The following is a 23,481-nucleotide window of genomic DNA, read 5'->3' on the forward strand; positions in this document are numbered from 1 at the left end:
CGATGCCTAACTGGATAACCCCTGTAATGGTTCCACATGCCTGCGCTGGTAGTCTGCTTCTGATCTGCACAACCGGCACCGTACAGTAATGTAGGAAAAACGTCCTGTAATGCTTTAGGGCAGGTAATCAGCCTAACTGTTAACTGTAACTGTTGGTAGAACTGTGCTTTCAGCTCTGCATTATAAATCTGTGTTGCTACAGAGAAACAAAGAACTAAAATTCAATTATGTGATATGAAACAATGGATAAAATGCAAATGAAAAAAGTGACCTGTGGCAGAATAGAGCAGATTGTAGATTTTTTTAATCCATCATATGATCTTTTGTCTAAACCAACACTTTCCAGTGCATGTAAAAGGGGTTTTCCAAAGTCTACTCTCATGTATTGTGGTTAGTGATGAGCTCGTTACTTGAGGTTTCCGAGCATGCTCGAGTGTTCTCCGAGCATCTTGGGCGTGCTTGTAGATTATGTTTGAGTCCCGCAGCTGCATGATTTGCAGCTGCTAGACAGCCTGAATACATGCAGGGATTGCCCGTTAGGGAATCCCCACATGTATTCAGGCTGTCTAGCAGCCACAACTCATGCAGCTGCGGCGACACAAACATAATCTACAAGCACGCCCAAGATGCTCGGAGAACACTCGAGCATGCTCGGAAACCTCGAGTAACAGCACACTCGCTCATCACTAATTGTGGTATATTTTGTTGTGGATTTTCAGCACAGAATCCTCATTGAAAATTGACAAAATTCATGGAACTGATGATAACATCATCTACACAATGTGTCTGTACTTAGGCTATACAGATTTCAGATTACCCTAAGCATCACACATTACCTGCACTGACTTTTCCAATAACTCACTCTGGTTACTTCCTACGTGATCAGAAATCATGGAGTGCTGTGCCTGGTAGAAATAATTGATGCCAAGATCAGACCATATGTTTGCAGACGGCTGAAGCTTCAGTGCCCGACCATAACACCTGCAGAGAGTAAGGTACAGGGTTGTGCCAACTCAGTATCTCAATCCTCCATGTATTTACAAACTTGCTGAAATTATATTGAAAATGATTGAAAAGTATATTTGTAGAAACAATGAAACCCCTGATAAGGATAGGTGCAGACCATTTCTAGAGTACACACCAGATGTATCCATAGACTTCTATGCACTAAACCTGTCCTTCCGGCATATGATTTGCTATATGAGTAGCAATATAGTATAACAGCTTTTAATTTATTTACATACAGATTGTGTGTTAACAATTAAGTACTTAGTTCCTACCTTCCCCCAAGTCCTAAGATCTCGGATTTATTCAGTAGCTTCTGATCTGTATTCTGTCCTACAATGGCACCCATGACATGAACTCTGACTTTGGCTGGGGAGACCAGATGCAAGCAGGAGCAAGAATCTCCAAGTAGTTTCCACAGGCATAAAAGGTCAGGACGCTGCTGAACTGCTCTAGAAATTATAAAAGAAACATAAGGTTATTTTTATGGAAAATGAGTATGGTATATACATTTGCAGGATCCTGGTCCAGCTGGCTGGTGAGTATTCTGTGACTGCTGGACAGGAGCCCAGTGAGCGGCCTTCCTTCCTGCAGATATCGGCGGCTCTAATTAGCCGGCCTGGTGCGACGTCAAGTGTGTATCACACTAAATAATAACGTCGCCACAAGCTGGCCAATCAAAAGAGAAGCTGAGGACGCTGGCGGGTAGGAGACGGCTTACAGGGCTCACGTACAGGCCCCATCGAATACTGACCTGTCCACTGGACCAGGGTCCTAAAAATCTGTTAGCTCATTTCTAAAAAATAAGCAGCAATCACCTATAAGCCACGGATTACATATGGTTTAATATGTTTATAGGTAAATAGTAGAGATGACAGATGCAATCATTATTATGCACATTACATAAAACATAGACATTAGTGTTTAGCACTGACCTTGACAAATACTCAAGACCCTTTCCGATTAGATCTACAGCTTTGCCATCTAGGAAATCAGCAAGTGCCCCTTTAGCAAGCATTAGGTGACATTCACCGAGCCCTGCAAGACATATGAAGCTACACATCATGACTGCTACTAAACCGCTATCTGCTGCTAGATGTGGGAGATGAAGAGAAATGACCTTAATATTAGGAAATAGTCATAAAATCATGGTGTGCCATCATGTTAGTATCTATTCTCTTAATTTGATGGTTCATGGATCAACAAAAATACATTGTGTGAAACCTGAAGCAATCGATGTAAATCCAAGGCACCAGTGTTAGATATATATTATCACATTTTGTTCATATGCTTAGGTCAGTTTCACACAGCCATTAATCATGGACAGTGCTTGCAATACCCGACCTGACTGCTGGTTCTCCTGACTTGAGCTAATGGCCTCACATATGGCAATGAAAGAGGTAGCTCAGGTCTGACGCCCTGGAGGCCAGAGTGGGGATAGCAATGCCAGCACAGCACATGTTCAACAGATGTGTGGAATTGGCCTCAAAGGGGTGTATGATAACTTAGGATAGGTCATCAATATCAGATAGGTGGGGGTCCGACACCTGGCATCCCCATCACTGAGCAGCTACCAGCCCAAGTAGAGGCCAGATGTAAACTCTGTCGGAATACACCACAGCTGAAGACCAATTCTCTATCTGCACTACCCAAGAGTAACCAATCATAGCCACGTTCTTGCCTCTGATCAGGAAAATCGGTCAGTAACTAAGAGATCATCATCATAAATATATACATATATCTTTAGATGAAATGAAATGTCCATATATTACATGTTTGTCATGGATGGGAAGGGGATAATTCAGCAGTAGCAATGCCCAATGGCTCCAGATGATTAGATATTCTGTATTATCCATTGTGGAAATTAAAGGAATTCCTGCAGAAGGTTCATAGAGGGAGAAATTCCTCCTTCTCGCTTTAAGGGCAGGAGACTTTGCCTTACCGAAGAAGGATAATGGTGGCAAAACCAGAGCTAAGTGCTGCTGCCACTACGAGAGGGCAGAGCAATGCTCAGGTCTATACGTGGGCCACCCATATATAAATGCAGTGACTGTCAGCTCAATGGGTGAAGTAAGGAGGGGAATCTTTTATTTTACTTTTTTTTTTTAATATGTGATGCCATATCCTTTGAATTTTTAGAAAAAAATAGGGCTAGATAGAAAAAAAATCAAAACAACTCCTCTAAGTTATTAATTAATGAGATCTAAAGAGCAATTCCCATCAACCACCACTGGTTACAGTGACAGCACAACGCTCAGTGTGATTAGTGCATTATAGTCAGGATTCATGGACGCCTATGCAATGTTTCCATACATTGGCTCCTCACTGTTTGGAAATGAGAGGACGCTACCTTTCAGCGCTGGCACATATTCTCCGGACTTCTGTACGATATGCTGGTACTCGGTCACCGCTTCTGTATACGTTCCCAGGATCTGCTTGATGGATGCGATTTTGTATGCACTGTACATTGAATCTGGATTCAGTTCGCTGGCTTTCATGAAGGATTTCAGAGCGGTAGAATAGCCCCCTCTACTCAGATACGCTTCTCCTAAACACTCCCAGCAGTTGGGGTCCTTGGGGTCGGCTCTCAAAGCAGCGTGCAAGCTAAATCATTACCAAAATAAACAATAAATGAGAAAAGGGATTTTAGACAAACAAATACATTTCAAAATATTTCAATAAAAATGTAATGCCACATTGTAAATGCCCCGTATACGGACCAGAGAACGCAGGCTTTATGAGGAACCCATACCAAGTGCAGGAAACAAAGGGCACGGCCATTAGTGCTCCATCCTACACGACAGGACTTCGTAAGTAACCCCATTACAGACTCATGTGACAACGAGCCTGGAAACCACTTGTGGAGATCGAGCAAGCTGAGGTCAGGGAGTGAAAGGAAACTGTGGATGCAATCAATAGCCCCTGTCGTCTTGCTGCATCAAGGCCATCAGATTTGGGGAAAATATGACCGCCACAAATTCAACAGAATTCATAACAATGGGGGTTTCACCAATAAAGTTCAGGTGTTAACTGAATAGAGTGACTGGTCTATAATGGTAGGCTTTAGTTTATATTGTTTTTATTAGTTATGCAGAAAACTCCTTTAACACAAGTAATCTCCTATTCACAAAGTAAATGATAAGTTACTGATTAGTGGGTGTCCCTCTGCTGTGACCTGCACCCATGAGCAGAAAGAGCACACCCGACCATCACTCCATTCCTTCCCTATGGGGCAGACAAGAACTTAGCTTCTTCCAGCAGCCCCGAAGAGAATGAATGGTGCAGCAGTCAGCACCTGTCCTGCAGTGCCAGCTGGTAACAGAGACAAAAGTTCCTTGTCAGGGATTCTGTGTTCCCTGATCAGCCGATCGGTGCCAGTCCAGCAATCCCATCTCGGGAGAAAGAGGGCATTGTATGTCTGTAAAAACACCCCACTGGGATTGCACAACTTAAATGCAACTATCATTGATTGATAGCAACGTTTAAGAGGTTAAACAGCACTGATTGCTGCAGTTAGAGGAAGGTGCCGGCTGTATCATACAGTCAGTAACTACCATGTATGGAGCCTGGTCTACACACCCGTACCCTCCCTAAGTCATAGTAGCACATCTTAGGGCGCCAAAGATGTCAATATAGAGATATTAATTTTATCAAAGATTGATTGCAAAAATAAATCGCCAACAAACAGATTTGGCAATGGCCACTAATCTCATGACTGGCAGAAGACTGACAAAGTGTTATTTCTATAATAACGCATTTCTTTAAATAATATCACCACATTTACAGCCGCTATTCAGAGAAATAAACTGTGAGATGGCAGGCCCGGCTGTGAGATGGCAGGCCCGGCTGTGAGATGGCAGGCCCGGCTGTGACATGGCAGGCCCGGCTGTGAGATGGTAGGCCCGGTTGTGAGATTTCAGGCCCGGCTGTGACATGGAAGGCCTGGCTGTGACATGGAAGGCCCGGCTGTGACATGGAAGGCCCGGCTGTGAGATGGCAGGCCCTGCTGTGAGATCGCAGGCCCGGCTGTGACATGGCAGGCCGGGCTGCGAGATGGTAGGCCCGCTTGTGAGATTTCAGGCCCGGCTGTGACATGGAAGGCCTGGCTGTGAGATGGCAGGCCCGGCTGTGAGATGGCAGGCCCGGCTGTGAGATGGCAGGCCCGGCTGTGAGATGGCAGGCCCGGCTGTGACATGGAAGGCCCGGCTGTGACATGGCAGGCCCGGCTGTGACATGGCAGGCCCGGCTGTGACATGGCAGGCCCTGCTGTGACATGGCAGGCCCTGCTGTGACATGGCAGGCCCGGCTGTGACATGACAGGCCCGGCTGTGACATGACAGGCCCGGCTGTGACATGACAGGCCCGGCTGTGACATGGCAGGCCCGGCTGTGACATGGCAGGCCCGGCTGTGACATGGCAGCCCCGGCTGTGACATGGCAGGCCCGGCTGTGACATGGCAGGCCCGGCTGTGACATGGCAGGCCCGGCTGTGACATGGCAGCCCCGGCTGTGGGATGGCAGGCCCAGCTGTGACATGGCAGGCCCGGCTGTGACATGGCAGGCCCGGCTGTGACATGGCAGGCCCGGCTGTGAGATGGCAGGCCTGGCTGTGAGATGGCAGGCCCGGATGTGAAATGGAAGGCTCGGCTGTGACATGGTAGGCTCGGTTGTGAGATGGCAGGCCCGGCTGTGAGATGGCAGGCCCGGCTGTGAGATGGCAGGCCCGGCTGTGAGATGGCAGGCCCGGATGTGAAATGGAAGGCTCGGCTGTGACATGGTAGGCTCGGTTGTGAGATGGCAGGCCCGGCTCACTTACTCAGACACAGCTCTGGAGTGCTGACCGACTCTTAGGTAGAACAGGCCTCTCCGTAGCCAAGCCCACTTTGCTGTTCCTGCGCTTGCTCTTTCCGTTACACTTGACAAAATGGCTAATGCCGTATCCTAGAAAAGATATCACTTCATGATTATGAAGATGTAAGCAATGTTTTAAGGTCTGGTTACTATGTATTAGAACTCTTTGGGGAGAACATTCTAGTACAGCGGTGGGGAACTCAGGCCCTGGGGCCTGTTTATGCCCAATAACCTTTTCTCAGACACTTGGGCAGAATCACTTGGAACTGCAATGTTCGGGCCGGTGACAGCATTTTGACAGCTGCAGGCTCTTTAATCTCTCCTTGCTCTGTCAGCACACAGTGTTCACTACTGAATGCTGCAGCGCGTGTAATGAAAGATTATGTTGTCGCACTGACCGGTGCCAGCGTCAGGACGTACTTTGTGGGCGAACTTAAGAGCGCTATGTGCTCCCGTCTCACAAAAAAAGACAGCAGCGGGAGCTCTAGTGCCTCTTGTGATGTATATACCGCAGCCCCATGTCTCCTGTCATATCTATACTGCAGCCCCATGTCTCCTGTGATGAATGTGACGCAGTCCCATGTCTCCTGTGATGTACAGTATATATCACAGCTAAGTCTCCTGTGATATCTATGCAGCTGCCCCATGTCTTCTGTGATGTACTGTATATATTGCAGCTCCATGTCTCCTATGATGTATATACCGCAGCCCCATGTCTCCTGTGATATATATACTGCAGCCCCATGTCTCCTGTGATGTATATACTGCAGCCCCATGTCTCCTGTGATGTTTATGCCTCAGCCCCATGTCTTCTGTTTAGGCCTATCCCGCAGCCCCATGTCTTTTTCTTTGATTTCTATACCGCAGACCCATGTCTCCTGGGACGTATATGCAGCAGCTCTATGTCTCTTGTGATGTATATACTGCATTTCCCATGTCTCCTCTGATGTATTTACAACAGTCTCTGTGTCTCCTATGTGATGTATACGCCGCAGTCTCAATGTTCTTAAATGTTCTATATACAGCAATTTCAATGTTTCCTATGTGGCATATGTACACCAGTCTCAGTGTCTCCTATGTGATGCATGTACAGCAGTCTTAGTGTCTCCCATGTGATGTATAAAGCTCTGTCTGTCTTTTATGTGATGTGTATACAGCAATCTTGGTGACTCCCATGTGATGTATATACAGAAGTCTTGGTGTCTCCTATTTGATGTATACTATAGATCTCTCACTGCGTAAGTTCTATAAATGTAACGTGAGCACTGATGAATTTCCCACTGTCAAGAGACCTGCAGTGTAATATTCATGTGTGTTAGGTACAACCTACTGCTGCGATTTCTTTACAAAACTTATTGCAAAGAGTCTCCTGTGATCCAGGCCGACACAAATCTGGAAAAGCAATTATGAGTAGCAACAGCATCCATACCACCTAACATGACAAGCCTCACCAAAAAGAAGCAGCTCCAGCCATGATACTAGGAGTGAGCTAATTAAATGTTTGACAGAATACAGAAGGATCATTTTAAAGGGAATCTGTCACCCCATTTTTCGCCTATAAGCTGCGGCCACCGCCATCAGGGGCTTTTCTACAGTATTCTGTAATGCTGTAGATAAGCCCCTGATGTAACTTGAAAGATAAAAAAAACAAAGTTGGATTATACGCACCCAGGGGAGGTCCTGGTGTGGTCCGGTCCGATGGGCGTCGCGGTCCGGCGCCTCCCATCTTCATATGATGACGTCCTCTTCTTTGCTTCCTTAGGCGGCTCCTGCGCAGGAGTACTTTATATGTCCCGTCGAGGGCAACGTAAAGTACTGCAGTGCGCAGGCACCGGGCCTCTCTGACTTTTCCCGGCGCCTGCGCACTGCAGTACTTTGCTCTGCCCTCAACAGGACATATAAAGTACGCCTGCGCAGGAGCCGCGACAGGAAACAAGGAAGAGGACGTCATCGCATGAAGATGGGAGGAGCTGGAGCTGGACCACGACTCCCATCGGACCGCCCCGGGACCGCCCCTGGGTGAGTATAATCTAACTTGTTTTTCTTATCTTTCAGGTTACATCGGGGGCTTATCTACAGCATTACAGAATACTGTAGAAAAGCCCCTGATGGCGGTGGCTGCAGCTTAGAGGCAAAAAATGGGGTGACAGAATCCCTTTAAAGTTGATGGTATAAACATCCAAATGGCCCTTGGCTGGAAAAAGGTTCCTCACTCCTGTTCTAATACGTGGGAAAAGAATCGGATAACCTTAATTTTTTTATTTATTTTCACTTTTCTTTTTATAATTTTTTTCTGTGCAGTTTTTTCTAACAATGCTATATGTAAAAGGTCTAGCAGTGCAAGAAACCCTCGTCATCATACTCAAAAGGTGCTAGATTACCATGTCATTCAGCTCCATACTTAGATCCACCGCTTCTGCTCCTGATTCTCCATCATTGTCATCCAGGTCAAACGCTTTCTTATAGCAACCACGAGCCCTGGTCTTGTCACCGGCTACTTCTCGATAGTAATGACCCAAATAACAGAACACTTTTGGCATGTAAGGGTCCAGTTTGGCAGCCTGCACATGAGAACAAAAAGAATAAGGAATATAAAAAAAACCCTGAAAATTGTGCAAGGATTTAAAGGATTGGATTGCAATAGGATGGGAATTACATACATTTATATATACACTTTTTATAGAAAAGTGATTAAAAGCAGATCTGTCATCAGATCAAACCACATCCTCATTAAACAGGCCTCTTAGACCCAACTGGGTCTGAGTCTGACTTGTTGTAAGGTATCATTCAATTTTTTATTTCGCCACTGGAGTGGTGCCAGTAATGCATTTTGCAGGTGTGTAGTAAAATACATACTGGCTGCCATTTCTATTGGTTCAGGTGCCGCTCCGGTCCCTCTGACTGGCCGGAAGTCACTGCTAACGGTCACTCTCTTTCTTACTGTAGTCTCATAGACTAACATTGTGAAGTGACTTCTGTACCGCCCAACATACACCAACATACACTGGAGCAATCTGGTCAGCCACAACTCCGGTCATGTGGTGCAGAAGACGACTGGAGTGGCACCGAAAACAGCTGAAGATGGTGGCCGTAAGTACTTTACAACACACAGGCTGTTGTCCGGGCAGGGATAATCTCCTGTTGATAAAACACTTGGTTGCACTGAAACAACAGCACACAGCCTAATAAGTGACAAATTACTGAAATCAGTGTATCTTCCCCTACCTTATGTTGTTCTCAGATTACATAGCAAAAACCTGCTGACAGATTCCCTTGACTAAATCTCATTCATAAACTACAAAAATTAACTTGTAAGCTGACTTGTGGTGCAGAATTCTTTCTGTGGATTTTACCCTTCACAATGTAAATTGTTCATTCCGTAGAAAAAAAATAGAAGAACTTGTTGCCAATCTGGGACAATGTAAACTAGCTTGGAGGATACCCCTATAATAAAACTTAACTTTTAATAACACGCATAAAATCTATACAACTCAACTGACAAAAACCATAGAATACCTCCCAATATCCTTGACTGGAGGTCCGAAGTCCACGTATAGGATAGGGGCTGGGTGTGGGGTGATATCTTTCTACCCTGTTATACCCGTTCGAACTCCTGTCCTAACAAGGACAGGCACCAAGTGATCCCTAACTATGGACTCCACCAAAACATGGACAGTAGCAGATTCTCCCAACGCGTTTCATATCCAGTAGCGGAGACATGCCAGTAGGATCTGGCCAATAGTCCAACAGAGGTGCAATAAAGTCCTTTTGGATGCAGGGACCCGCAGTGGCTAGGTACCCATAAAGCCGTCTGTGTTCACGGTAACAATCCAGTCAAGGATACTGGGAGGTATTCTATGGTGACCATACGTCTGCTATTATTGGAGAGGCATACCGCTCTGCTATCATTGGTGAGATCCAACCAATTTTTATCTTTTGAGCACTGGCTCACATGAGCACTTTTTTGTTTTTTGTCAGTTGAGTTGTATAGATTTTATGCGTGTTATTAAAAGCTAAGTTTTATTATAGGGGTATCCTCCAAGCTAGTTTACATTGTTAACCCTGAGGGTACAATAATAGTGGTGATTATTTCACACTATAGCTAATTCAATCTGGGACAATATCCGCAACAGATTTTTTTTTTTTTCCTAATGTGGACTATAAAATATTGGTGGGAGTATTCACGTTATGCACCTTCTCTTCCTAGACATCAACTCCTCTCATGTCAGTCGACTTTCCAAAGCACAAAAGAAAGGTTCACTCCACATGCAAGTCGCCATGATCAATGATGTCAGCACTGTAAGATTAATATGGGGGTTGTCCCAATAAGATAGGGGATAACTCCTGATTGCTGGAATATAACCGCTGGGTCCCCACCGATCTTGTTCTCAGAGCCCTGTCTGAATGGCGCTAATGTTAAGCATACCTCCATTCCATGTTGATAGGACAATTTTTCCCAACAGTCACATAGAGAATGAATGGCTCGGAGGGGTGCAAGCTTTTTTCACTTCATTTAGAAAAGAATCTGCAGAGCCCTGTTCCCAGGATCAGTGGGGGCCTTGCAGTCAGACCCTCAGCAATTTAGTGAAGCCCAGCTGTCTGGTCTTTTAATGTGGACTATAAAATAGTCCTGTGACCTGAAGGCAGGAGGACAAATAATGAAGAGCCAAGAAAGTAAAACGAAAACTCCAGGACTTTTATGTCTTATATTTTAAGGGTCAGTAGAAAGCTCACTTGTATGTGGGTTTTATGCCTTACCGAGGCAGGATTTGTTCCTAAGCACACATGGAATACATTCATACGGACATTATCCCCTTCACGATATATGACGCGTATTTAGGTCCTATGTTGTGTCCTTGACTTTGATATAATCAGCTATAATGTGCCCTTCACAGCTGTGGGTGGAATGGTGCTCCGCCAGTGGCTGTCAAACTGTTAAATGCCGCCGTTAATCTCTGACAGTGGGATTTAAGACACTCCGGAAGGGCGCGCGTCATTCCATGCTCCCTTTGGCGTCCCCATGACAGGCTTTTTCAGCCTGTGTGTGTCATGGTAACTCATCTGCACCCCACTATCGCTTCACGAGGTATTTATGGGCTCACAAGGGGAGGCCAAGCCTCTTCCAACTACCATGGCGGCCTAAGGCGATCATGTCATCTAAGGAGGTAAAAGACCAGACAAGCCATTAAAGTAGCTGTCATTTAGGGGGCAAGGAAGCGGTCTGTACCCTTGCCAGAGAACACTAATACATCTGACAGTGTAAGGACACCAGAAGAATGTGCCCAGAGCGCCAGGCATCGGGACGCTACACATAAACCAGTAATCCTATAATGAAAGACATGAATATAACTTAATACCTTTAAAAACTGTGTCACGGCCTTAGTTTTATCTCGTTTGGTTTCTTCACTCATAAACCAATAAGTTAAACCAAGGCAGAAATAGTAGTTTGCATCCTCTGGATTCTTCTCAATGGCATGGTGAAAACTGAAATGGAAAAATGTCAGAAGCATCCATCACTCTGTTTGGGACATATCACTAAAGTGAAATCACAGTGGAACAGCCTCTTGGAATTGTAACTAGTAAAGTCTGTCCTAACGATTATACAGTTTTTCAGTAATCCATTCGTTTAGCAGTCCTAAAAGTCATTATTAATCTTTTAAAGTAAATGTGTCACCAGAATTTCAAAGTCAAGTCCAGCAATACCTTTCCATGTCTGGTCCCTTCCTCTGTTACTGAGAAATCAGCATTTGATTTGATATACAAATGAGGCTGAAGAGCTATTTGTAGATCTGAAGACTCTGTCACTCCAGCTCTATTCCCCGCTCAGAGCTGCCTCCCCCTTATTGACTGATGGCCTCCATGCTGTGTGACTTCAGGCAATAATGCCACCAGTCAAGCAGGAGGAGGCGGCGATGGGCAGGGAATAGAGCTGGAGTGACAGAGGCTTCAGATCTACAAATAGCTCTTCAGCCTCATTTGCATATCAATTCAAATGTTGATTTCTAAGTCCGTCATGGTCATGTAAAGGTCATGTAAAGGTATTGAAGGACTTGCCTTTGAAAGAGATACATGCACATGTAAATAGTTTGGAGTGCAAAATCCTGCTGACAGATTGCCTTTAAACCCTTCATGAGCTTTTTCCTCCAAGGTTGTGTCAAAGGCAAGGGCCTTTGATATGGGCTCACACATGATGACTGATTTAATCAGCTAGTATGTGGCTTTAAAAGCCGCGGATGGGAGACTGTTAGAGGAAAAAAACAAAATAGCAAGAACAGAGAATTGCAAGGTCAGGAATGGGTTAAAGACCCTTGCCTGAAGAGTCTGGATTTATATCCTACCAAAAAACTCTATTTGCAGATGTGTTTCAAGGTTTTTGCTCCTAATCAGTGCAAAGCACTGATTTGGCTGGGTGAGAGGCATCTGAAAGGGGGGTCTAAGGCTTCTTTCACATTTCCGTCGGTACGGGGCCATCACGAAGCGTCGGTGCGACGTACCGACGGAAGTGTGTGCTTTCACATTTCCGTCAGACTGCAGGGTGAGGAAAGATTGTGAGAGCGATATCTCCTGCTGGGCATGCGCAGTCTGAAACACTGGATGCAACGTACAGAAAAACGATCCCTTGAACGTTTTTCTGTGACGACGGTCTGCCGAAACCCGACGCAACCAGTGCACGACGGACACAACGTGTGGGCATATGTCGCGATCCGTCGGCAATAAAAGTCTATGGGAAAAAAATGTATCCTGCGGGCAAATTTGCAGGATGCGTTTTTTTTTCCCCCAAAACGATGCATTGTGACGGATTCACGACAAGAACTTTAGTGCCTCTGCTCTCTTGCCACGACCATAGTACACCAGGTTACCTTTTATCAGCCTCGGTGTAGTTCTTTTGAGTATAATGGAGCTGGCCCTCCAAAAAATATGTTTCTGCAAATTCATGATGGGTCTTTTGAAGTTTTCTACAGACCTGATAAAATAGGGAAAATGCTTAAAACACAGAATCAATATATGTGAGGGGCTAAATAAAAATAGTTTCAGGAACAAAAAAAGATTAAACTGATCTACAGCACTGGGAATATCGACTACACATTGATCGGAGCTGTGCTGTCATGCACTGGTTACATCTGGCCGTCACCAAGGCCGCAAAACCAAAGAAATGAGCCAGAGCATAAGCTGCTATACATGCCATGTGTAAGAGCATGACCTCACCATGGACATTTCACAGACAAAAGCCGGGAAAATATCAAAATGAGCATATACTCTATAGTAAGTAATAGTAACAGTACATGTAAATAACATGGGGTACTCCGTGAACACTATTTTGATCAAAAAGCGTAAAAGACATCCCACCGCGACAAGGTGTACCTAAGTCAGGCTGGTCCTATCCTATCTCCAGTATTAAAACCTCACCTTGCATCAGCCGACCTCAATGTGAATAAGAACAGAGCAGGACATTAATGTATTATTGGTGGGTCTCCATCCCAGAATAAAGGAGAAAGTGCACATCAGAACCATGTATATTTCCATTCAAACGTGGCTTCCCTTCCCTGTTTACCTAGATCCCAAATTTAAAGCCCCAGAAAACAACTTTAGGGTATGTTCACACCGTGTCTGCTTTCAGAGCTAAAAAATATGGGTCTTTATAAGCAAAATAAACGCTTTAGGAATGAATAATTTTCTCTGGATTTGTGTAAATCAGATGTATCTTATGAGCATTCATTGGTTGATTCCTAAGAACTTCACTTTCCAACAAGACAAGGACCCTAATCACACAGGTAAAATAACAAAGGAGTGGCTTCAGAACAACTCTGTGACCATTCTTGACTGGTCCAGCCAGAGCCTTGACCTAAACCCAATTGGGCATCTCTGGATGGAGGCCATGTAGACCAAAATGGGGATGCTGGCCATGTATACCAGGATGGGGGGGGGGGGGGGGCAGGTATACCAGGATGGGGGGGCCATGTATACCAGGATGAGGGGGGCAATGTATACCAGGGATGGGGGGCTATCTATACCAGGATGGTGGGGCATCTATACCAGGATGGGGGGATGTATACCAGGATGAGGGGGGCAATCTACACCAGGATGGGGGGGCATGCATACCAGGATGGAGATATGGGGCCACATATACCTAGATGGGGACATATATATCAAGATAAGGGGCACATATACCAGGATGGGGACATATATATACCAGGATGGGGATATTACTCCCTTAGCCATGTCAGCAGCAGCTCTGCCACCCCCCTCCCCCCCCCATAACAGTGAATCATGACCACATTGCTTCAATTTTTTTTCTATTTTCCTCCTCTAAAGCCTATGTGCATCTTATATAGTCTGGTACATCTTATAGTACGAAAAATACAGTAAATATTCCTGCAGCCATAGAGTGGACTGTACAGGAGTAATCACTATTAAAACTGATGTGAGGAGCATGCGTCTTTACCACCAGTTATTCCAGTAGGAGTTTCCACCTCTGACGTTATTAGCAGTAAAAGTTTCGTTTCTCTTTAAATATTTTCAGTGCACATACAGAATCAGTTTGTATGTAAACATACTGTACCTTTGATGCTTCTTCTAAAGATCCCTTCTTTAAATATACCTGGCCTTTCATGGAAGTAAGAATCAGATCATCATCTATATTGGAAATCTATAAAAAGATTACTCAGTTATTACCCAGAAACATAAACTGAACCTCCTACAGTATTTATAGGGCTTGTCCACTGCTTTTATATTGATCATCAATCATTAGCTAATCAATGGCAGCACTGGGTGTTGGACCCAGAGTTGATCTTATATTGATGACCTATCCAACAGATATAAGTAGTGGACAATCTGGCATTTACCACCTCCCCACCAAAAAAATGCCATGCATAAATATGAAAGAATTTGGGGATTGAGGACTCCCAGTTTCCATTCTCCTACAAGGCAAGTGAAGGACCAGCATTTGATTAACTTGCATTTGTTGTCACAATAACGTACATAGACCAAATCTGATACAAGTGGTTTGACCATTTAATCTAATTACAGATTTCCGGTCACACGCTCTCTGTGCTGACTGATATTAATGTATACAAGGGCTTCTCACACAATTAGAATATTATCAAAAAGTTAATTTATTTCAGTTCTTCAATGCAAAAAGTGAAACTCATGTATTACGTAGAGTCATTACAAACAGAGCGATCTATTTGAAGTGTTTATTTCTGTTAATATTGATGATTATGGCTTACAGCCAATGAAAACCCAAAAGTCATATCTCAGTAAATTAGAATACTTTATAACACCAGCTTGAAAAATGATTTTAAAATCCGAAATGTTGGCCTACTGAAATGTATGTTCAGTAAATGCAGTCAGTACTTGGTCGGGGCTCCTTTGTTTGCACTGTTGATTCCATTCATGATGTAGCACCCTCATGCTCATATGTGATTATTAGTTGGGTACATGCTTTGGTGCACACTGTTTGCTATATACGGTACTTTTTAAAATGCTGAGGTAGAAAAATGAGTGCCACCCAATGTAAAAAAAACGAACACAAGGATGGCACATAGCGACATTACAGATGAAAATCGTCTAAGTTTTCAGGGTAAAAAGTGGACGATTTTTCATGCACTTGTCTAACTATGATTGATGAAAACTATCAAGCCCAAAGAGACATTCATACAATCTGGAGTAAATGGATCGCAAACAGGATTAATGTCATATCCCATCCTTGAAGACTTTAATCTTTTCTTATATAAAAGTGGCAAATCTTGTGAAGTGCTTATCCAGTTTCATTAAAAAAAAAACTTATGCGTAATAAAATATATAAAACACCCCACAAATAAAAATAAATAGTACTTACCTATTCCATCCCTTGCCACTCCGAAGCCTCTCTGCTGCCCCGCTGCTCTTCGATGACTGAGCTGCAGCGGTGACATTGATTCTACAACTATGTAACCGCTGCAGTCAATCGGTACGCTCATGTTACTCTCTTTATCGTCATTGACTCTGAATAGAACATTCTGGTTTATATCCAGAACATGTCCTGCTCACATGCACTTCACATAGGGATGGACATGCCAGCTTGTGAACAAGAACATTTCCATTCAATGTCAGCATCAGAGGACACTGTTGCATGAGACACATAGAACTTTTTTTTATACCTGCTCCAGGATTTTCAGTATCTCGTCAGAGTGATCTGCATCTGTGCATTGCAGCAACGCCTGTGCCTTCAACCCAAGAGCACGATCCTTCTGTTGAGTGTCCACATGAGATAAATTATCCTGGGACAGAACTTTAATGGCTGAAAGAAGGATTAGATTAAATTAGTGATTAATATAAAGAAAGAATATGTGTGATGTAGACACTAATAAATGCTCCCCACCTTGTTCACAGGATAAAGCAGCCTTTTCATGTTTGTGTATCTTCAGCTGAGCTTGTGCAAGAAAGTACCATGCACTGGGACAGGAGCTCACCCCATGGACTCCTGGAGAAGCACAAGACACGATCATCATAGTATATATATATGACTATCACATGCTCAGTACACGCTTACATATTTAATGTGCGAGCTCATGTCATGCAATTGTTTCTCTACACGGCTTTCCACTGGGGCCAGTTTTTTTATTTTCATTTTTTTTACTTCGGCCTTTCAAGAGCCATCATTTTTCCATGAACACAAGGCCTGGTTTTGTTATGTAGGAATGCACAGCGAGACTGCCTTTACTTACACCTAAAACACTATATGATCTGTGTAGTCGGAGAGCAGGGCACACGGTACAGCTAAGGACTGCAGCAAAGGATTGTTTTTCTGGGTTTTTCCTGTTTTTGACTGGCACCACTATTTACCAGATAGAGAGGGTGAAATAAGTATTGAACATGTCACCAAAGGCAAAGAAATCAATCCATAGATTGCATAGAAGCATTTGTTGGTGAAGACAGCTTCAAGAAGCCTGCTGTATGGAGAAACTAGTCGCATGCATTGCTCAGGTGGGATTTTGGCCAATTCTAAGTAAACATGCTTTTTGCTCCGCAATGGAGTCTTTCTTGGAGTGTGCATACAGTACAGGCCATAGAGGTTGAGTGCATTACTTATAGTTTTATTTGAAACAATTGTACCTGCTAATTCGGGTCTTATTGCAGCTATCCATAAGTGGTCCTTGGCTCTCCGACAACTCTTGTGATAATTATTTTCATAAACAGAAATTAATATATAAGGGAATTAAATTAAATCTAGTGAACATAAACTCCCAATAAAACTACATTTTAATTAAATATTTAAAAGAATCACCTACCCAGTGTAGACAAAAACAGGTAAATACCATGTATAAATGACCACCAAATTTGCCTACAACTCCCTGCAATAGGCCTAACTGATAGCCTACCTACCTGTGGAGGTTGGCACCCTAAAGAGCGATTTGGCGCCCCCACTCACCGTGGTCTATCCCTATCTTCCCTATCACAGCCCTTGCAATAAGGTTGGAAAACAATATGTAAAAAGAATAGGGATGAAGAGAGTCTTTCAGATAAACACACTCGGTGGACCTAATGCAGCAGGGATATTGTATAGCAAAAAAATATATATAAAAAATCTAGCAGCAATAAATATCCGTAATCAAGACTTTGATAATACTCCCAACAACAGAGATACATGCACTCTCCACAAAACTGGTATATATGATGCAATATAAATTTCCACAATAGCGGCCCATATCATTTTCCACAATAGCAGCCCATATCATATGAATGCCCTTCTCGGTTTTGATACCACTATATCTGGGGGCATCCCAACACGGTCCGCTGAAGAAAAAACGCCGCAATGAAGGATATCACAGTGAAAAGAGGTAAATGCTGAATAAAGCTGGGAGTAAACTTATCTGATCCGGATACACCCCGACGCGTTTCCCCGCACTCTGCGGTTCATCAGGAGGTAAACCGATGCCATAGATCCTGGCCGGGTCAGGATGAAAAGGATAGAAAAAAGACCCGTCCCAGCGATCATAATCGGTGGACTTAAATAACCACCCTAGTTGCTGTTACTATCACAGACTCCGCCCATCAATAGGTATATTTACCGGGTTCTAACCTGCCTGCGTTCCAAAACCATGCTTGCTCGTCGGCGTGCGTCCCAGGGAGCTAAGCATGACGTAGCTTCCGGCCACCAGGGGGAGAGCATGCGCTTCAGTGTGTGGAACGCACACATCACTTCCCCATTACGTAATCTCAGTGCCGGCTCTAAAGAGTGCGCACCACACCGTGGGGCTACCAGGGGGAGCATGCACTTTAATATATGAAACGCATACATCACTTTCCCATTAAGTAATCTCTGTGCTGGCACTAAAGAGTGCGCACCACATCGTGGGGCGCACATAAATTAGATCAAATGTCCAGTTAGAAGTCCTAATATGATATAAGATATATGGACATAATTACAGTGGCCAGAGCGCTCAAAAACATTCCTTTATTATACATATCAATATAGGATATTTCTCAAATAGATATAATCAATGACATTAAGATGCACCACCATATTAAATATAAAGGAAGTACAAATTAAAGAGACGCAGGTTAGTAATTAGATAGTATAAGCAATACAGATAAAAAAAAGCTAAAACTAGCCATATAACAATACATTAGCCCGCAATGTGGACCATATAAAGACATATGTTGCCATGGTGCTTCATATAGTCATCCCATAAACCAACAGGGCCATTCCTACAAGGACAAAATTCCACTAATCGTACCCAGAATAGAAAATAAAATGAAAAATAATAATAATTAATCCTCAAATAAAGCAGGCATTCAATCCTTTCGGAGAGAGCGATTGTAGTCTAAACATCCACTCTGCCTCACGTCTCAGGATTTTTTTTATCAAAATCCCCTCCTCTAGTATTAGGTCTGACCATCTCAATCATCATAAATGTGATGTCACTAATACGGCCACCATGGACCTCATTCATATGTCGGGCAACAGGGCTGTCTCTTTGGTTTTTTATGTCACCCACATGTTCCCCAACCCTTGTTCTCAATTCCCTCTTTGTTTTTCCAACGTAGTCCATAGGGCAGGTACATGTGGCCTTACGTACCAAACCTGTTGATCTACAATTACCAAAGTCCCTGATTGAGAAGGTTTTTCCATTTACCGCACTGCAAAAGGTTTTACTCTGCATCATCACAGCACATCTTGAACAGTTCCCACAACGGAAGAAACCCAGGGGTTTTCTATCAAGCCAGGTCCCTGGCTGAGTCGGTCTCTGATACAAACTATGCACCAACCGGTCCCCAATAGAACGACCCCTCCTGTATGTTATACTGGGTTTGGATGACACGAACCTGCTCAGACCAGGGTCAGCTGTAAGGATCCCCCAATGCTTTTTGATGACCTGATAAACCCTATCGGACTGAGCATCAAAGGTCCCAATTAACCTAACCAATTGTTCATCCACAGTCTTCCGTATTACATTTGTCCCCAAAAGCAGTTGTCTATCAGCCTCATAGACCTCCTGTTATGATCTGGTGGCCTAAGAGCAGCATGAGACGTACTCTGGAGAAGGTGGTACCTGTACTGACCGCAGACCCTGAACTTAACACCGCAACTAGAAGTAGCCGTGGAATGTACCTAGCGCTCCCTAGACATCTCGACACAGCCGGAGGACTAATTACCGCTAGAGATAGAAAAGGGAAAACTATCTTGCCTCAGAGAAAATCCCCAAAGGATAGACAGCCCCCCACAAATATTGACTGTGAGAGGAGAGGGAAAAAACATACACAGACTGAAATCAGAATTTAGCAAAGGAGGCCACTTCTAGCTAAATAGAAAGGATAGGACAGAGTACTATGCGGTCAGTATTAAAACACTAGAAAATATCCACCACAGAAAATACAAAATCTCCACAGCTAACTAAAGATATGGAGGGTATATCTGCATCTCCAGAGATACCAGCTTGGTTAAACAAATCCTTATACAGACCAAGCTGGACAAGACAAAAACATGGAAAAGAACTTGAACAAGAAGGCCACAGCATGTGGACAGCAAAAATCAAGGCCAGAACTTATCTTTGTTGAAATGAACTGCAAAGCAGGAGAGACCAGGCAGAGATGTGAATCCTCCAGGAACAATGGACAACTGGCACTGACTAAAGGGTGAAGCAAGACTAAATAGCCCAGTCAGAATTTGCAAGAAGTGAACACACCTGATAAATGCTGCGATTCAGAGACAGCAGCACTACCACTTAACCACCGGAGGGAGCCCAAGAGCAGAATTCACAACAGCCTCCCTCATAGGTCTATCCAAAATACTGCACGGATACCCCCTCGACCTAAACCTCTGATAAAGATCTTTGGACTGTCTCCTAAAAGTCCCAAAATCAGAACAGTTCCTCCTGATACGGAGGAACTGTCCCTTAGGTATTCCCTTTTTGAGAGGGACAGGGTGGTGACTAGTCCATCTCAAAAGGCTATTAGTCGAGGTAGGTTTTCGATACGTGCACGTATTAATCCTACCATCCATCTCCTTAGAGATTGTAAGATCAAGGAAATTAATGCTTCGGTTATGGTGCTCTGAGGTGAAACTGAGTCCGATGTTGTTTTTATTTACATCCTCCACAAAACGGCAGAAATCTTCCTCTGGGCCAGACCAAAAGACCAAAATGTCGTCAATATATCTGACCCAGAGGCTGATAAAGGGGGTCCACCATCCTTCCACCTCGCCAAAAATATGGGTCTCCTCCCACCAGCCCAGGAAGATATTTGCATAAGTGGGGGGCACAAGGGCTCCCCATCGCAGTCCCCCTGAGCTGGTGGAAGTACCGCCCATTAAAGATGAAATAATTGTGGGTAAGGGTGAAGAGCAAGAGTTTCTCAATGAACAAATTGTGCCCATAGCACTCAACTGATCTTGTTTTCAAATAATGGGTAATGGCCTCCATACCACAGCTATGTGGGATATTGCTGTAGAGCGCTTCCACATCAACTGATGCCAGTAGAGTGTTGCAAGGGCTGTGATAGGGAAGATAGGGATAGACCACGGTGAGTGGGGGCGCCAAATCGCTCTTTAGGGTGCCAACCTCCACAGGTAGGTAGGCTATCAGTTAGGTCTATTGCAGGGAGTTGTAGGCAAATTTGGTGGTCATTTATACATGGTATTTACCTGTTTTTGTCTACACTGGGTAGGTGATTCTTTTAAATATTTAATTAAAATTTAGTTTTATTGGGAGTTTATGTTCACTAGATAATTATTTTCACTCATGTGTCTGAAATCTTGTGGGGAGCCCCTGGTCCTGACCAGTTTATGGCGAGATGTTGATCTTTCCACTTTCGGAGTATGGTCACAACAGTGCTCACTGGAACCTTCAGTAGTAATTCTTCTGTAACCAGTGCCATCAGTATATTTTGCAACAATAAGGTTGCAAAAGTCTTGAGACAGCTCAATGGTTTTACCCAAGAAGAGATGTTTCTTGTGTGGCACCTTGGCAATGAGACACTATTTTATAGGCCATCAGTTGAACCAGCTGATATTATTTTTCACTAAGTGGCAGGATTGTTTTCTAACTACTGAAAGAGTTTAGCTGGATTAGCTTAGACTTTCCATGGCCTTTTGCACCTCTCTTTCTTCACACTTTCAATACTTTTTCCCTGTCTCATTTCTCATTATTACACATAACTTAATTTATGGACATGGTTTGATTTCATTGCCTGTGTGAATTTGATATTTTGTTACCTACGTTTTCAATACTTATTTCACCCACTATATCTATTACTGTCGGACTACAAGATCTAAAACAAATTTCCAAATTACTTTTTTAGTAATACTGCCCTATTTTGGAACATAAAGGGGTTTTTCAGTGAAAACAATTGATCTCCTATCCACAGGATAGTGTAGGTCTGACCCACACTGATCTGCAAAAGGGAGAACTTTTATCCCCAATAGAAGTGAGCAACAGTAGATACCACCACTCCATTCATTTCCTATGGGGCTGCTGAGCGCTGCACTTGGCTCTTTCAGCTGGCCCATAGAGAATAAATGGAGAGGAGGTAGTCGGGTATCTGACCTCTTACGCTATTTTGTAATGTGGTTCAAAGTACCCCGTCGAAGATAAAAATTCTCTGATCTGGCTTATCAGTGCAGATACCAGTTGTCAGCAAGTTATCAATGGACAACCCCTTCAAGGTCTTACATTATCGCAATCCAGAAGCCATTTTTTTTTATTTTTTCATTTCTTTTTTTTTTTTTTACAATAGTTGTGTAAGGTCTGTTTTTTGCAGTTATATAATTTAGTGGTATCATTCTATGGTACAAGTAATTTGAAAATTTTCCTATTCTATGAATGGGAATTTAAAAAAAATTGCAATTGTCTGTGTTTTCTTTTTATCCACTGCATACCATGGGATATAAATAAGAGGTAATTTTTATGCTACAGTTTAACACAAATAGCCCAAAAGAACCTTTGTATATTTTTTTTACATTTTTGCACAATAAAAACATTTTTTTATAGCCCAAAAGAAAGGTTAGGGTTGCTGCATTCCGAGTCAAAACTTTCCTATTTTTCCATCATCATAACCATATGGATTTTGCTTATTTTCAGGATGTGTTGTAGCTTTTTTAGTAGATACAAGTTATAAAATTCACTGTACATTATGTGACACACTTAAAATAGAAATGCTACACTACCTCGGGAAAGGATTTCAGCTGCCATGTCATACTTTTTATCATGTAGAGCTTTAACTCCTATTCCAATGAGACCAGGACCATTGCATGGCTCCATTTCAACTAGCTTATTGTAACACGCGACTGCTTCTTCACTGACATCCCCTGCAATACAGCAACAGAAATAAATCATCGTTAGTTATTAATAATGCCATTTCATTTATTGAGGTCAATGTACAGGGTGGGCCATGTATATGGATACACCTAAATAAAATGGGAATGGTTGGTGATATCAACTTCCTGTTTGTGGCACATTAGTATATGGGAGGGGGAAAACTTTTCAAGATGGGTGGTGACTAGTGATGAGCGAGTGTACTCGTTGCTCGGGTTTTCCTGAGCACGCTCGGGTGACCTCCGAGTATTTATGACTGTTCGGAGATTTAGTTTTCATCGCGGCAGCTGAATGATTTACAGCTACTGACAAAACACTCAAAAAGATGCTTAGATCTCTTTTCAGCTTTCCCATTGACTTCTATGATAAAATATAGAGCATCTTCAGAGTAGAAGACCCCTGAAGAAAGGTCAGCTCACTTCTTTTAGCTACTTGGCATCTTTGGAAACCTGAAGTGATTTTAGACTCTCAAAAGCCTGAATATATGAACAGAAAGTCGTTTATAGAGATAGTATTTTTACTTGATAAATTGCAAGTGGTTTCCTTTTTGTTGAATGGAGTTAAAAAATAAAACATCCAGTAAAAGAAAAAACACCAATAAGGTTTAAGAAAAATGCCAGAGGTAAAAAAAAACATTGAAAAAGTGCTCGAGAAACATCCCAAAAAGACACTTCAGGTTTACAAAACGTCAGTGAAAAGGAGAATTACCAGAAGCGTTTTAAACCTGAAAACTGCAGCACACCCTTAAAGTGATCTAAATTCACCTAAACACTGTTTTAGGCCTGATCTACATGTGCGTGTTCTGTCCATGCTTTCCATAGCTACAACATGTA

General features: G+C 43.3%; 1 protein-coding gene across 4 annotated transcripts in view; it reads right to left on the reverse strand.

The window, feature by feature from the left end:
* SKIC3 (SKI3 subunit of superkiller complex) overlaps positions 1-23,481 on the reverse strand; it is a 168,664-nt gene that overhangs the window by 96,824 nt on the left and 48,359 nt on the right. For all 4 annotated transcript variants that reach the window (XM_077289343.1, XM_077289333.1, XM_077289352.1 and 1 more), the window contains 12 exons: positions 22,501-22,641; positions 16,216-16,317; positions 15,995-16,134; positions 14,416-14,502; positions 12,716-12,819; positions 11,213-11,339; positions 8,237-8,416; positions 5,821-5,945; positions 3,356-3,609; positions 1,941-2,043; positions 1,281-1,457; positions 837-981 (listed from right to left, as the gene is read on the reverse strand). In XM_077289343.1, the coding sequence (XP_077145458.1) occupies positions 837-981; positions 1,281-1,457; positions 1,941-2,043; positions 3,356-3,609; positions 5,821-5,945; positions 8,237-8,416; positions 11,213-11,339; positions 12,716-12,819; positions 14,416-14,502; positions 15,995-16,134; positions 16,216-16,317; positions 22,501-22,641 (1,685 nt within the window). The remainder of the gene's footprint in view (positions 1-836; positions 982-1,280; positions 1,458-1,940; positions 2,044-3,355; positions 3,610-5,820; positions 5,946-8,236; positions 8,417-11,212; positions 11,340-12,715; positions 12,820-14,415; positions 14,503-15,994; positions 16,135-16,215; positions 16,318-22,500; positions 22,642-23,481) is intronic.

The sequence above is a fragment of the Ranitomeya variabilis genome, chromosome 1 (assembly GCF_051348905.1).
Source record: "Ranitomeya variabilis isolate aRanVar5 chromosome 1, aRanVar5.hap1, whole genome shotgun sequence".
Classification (NCBI taxonomy): domain Eukaryota; kingdom Metazoa; phylum Chordata; class Amphibia; order Anura; family Dendrobatidae; genus Ranitomeya; species Ranitomeya variabilis.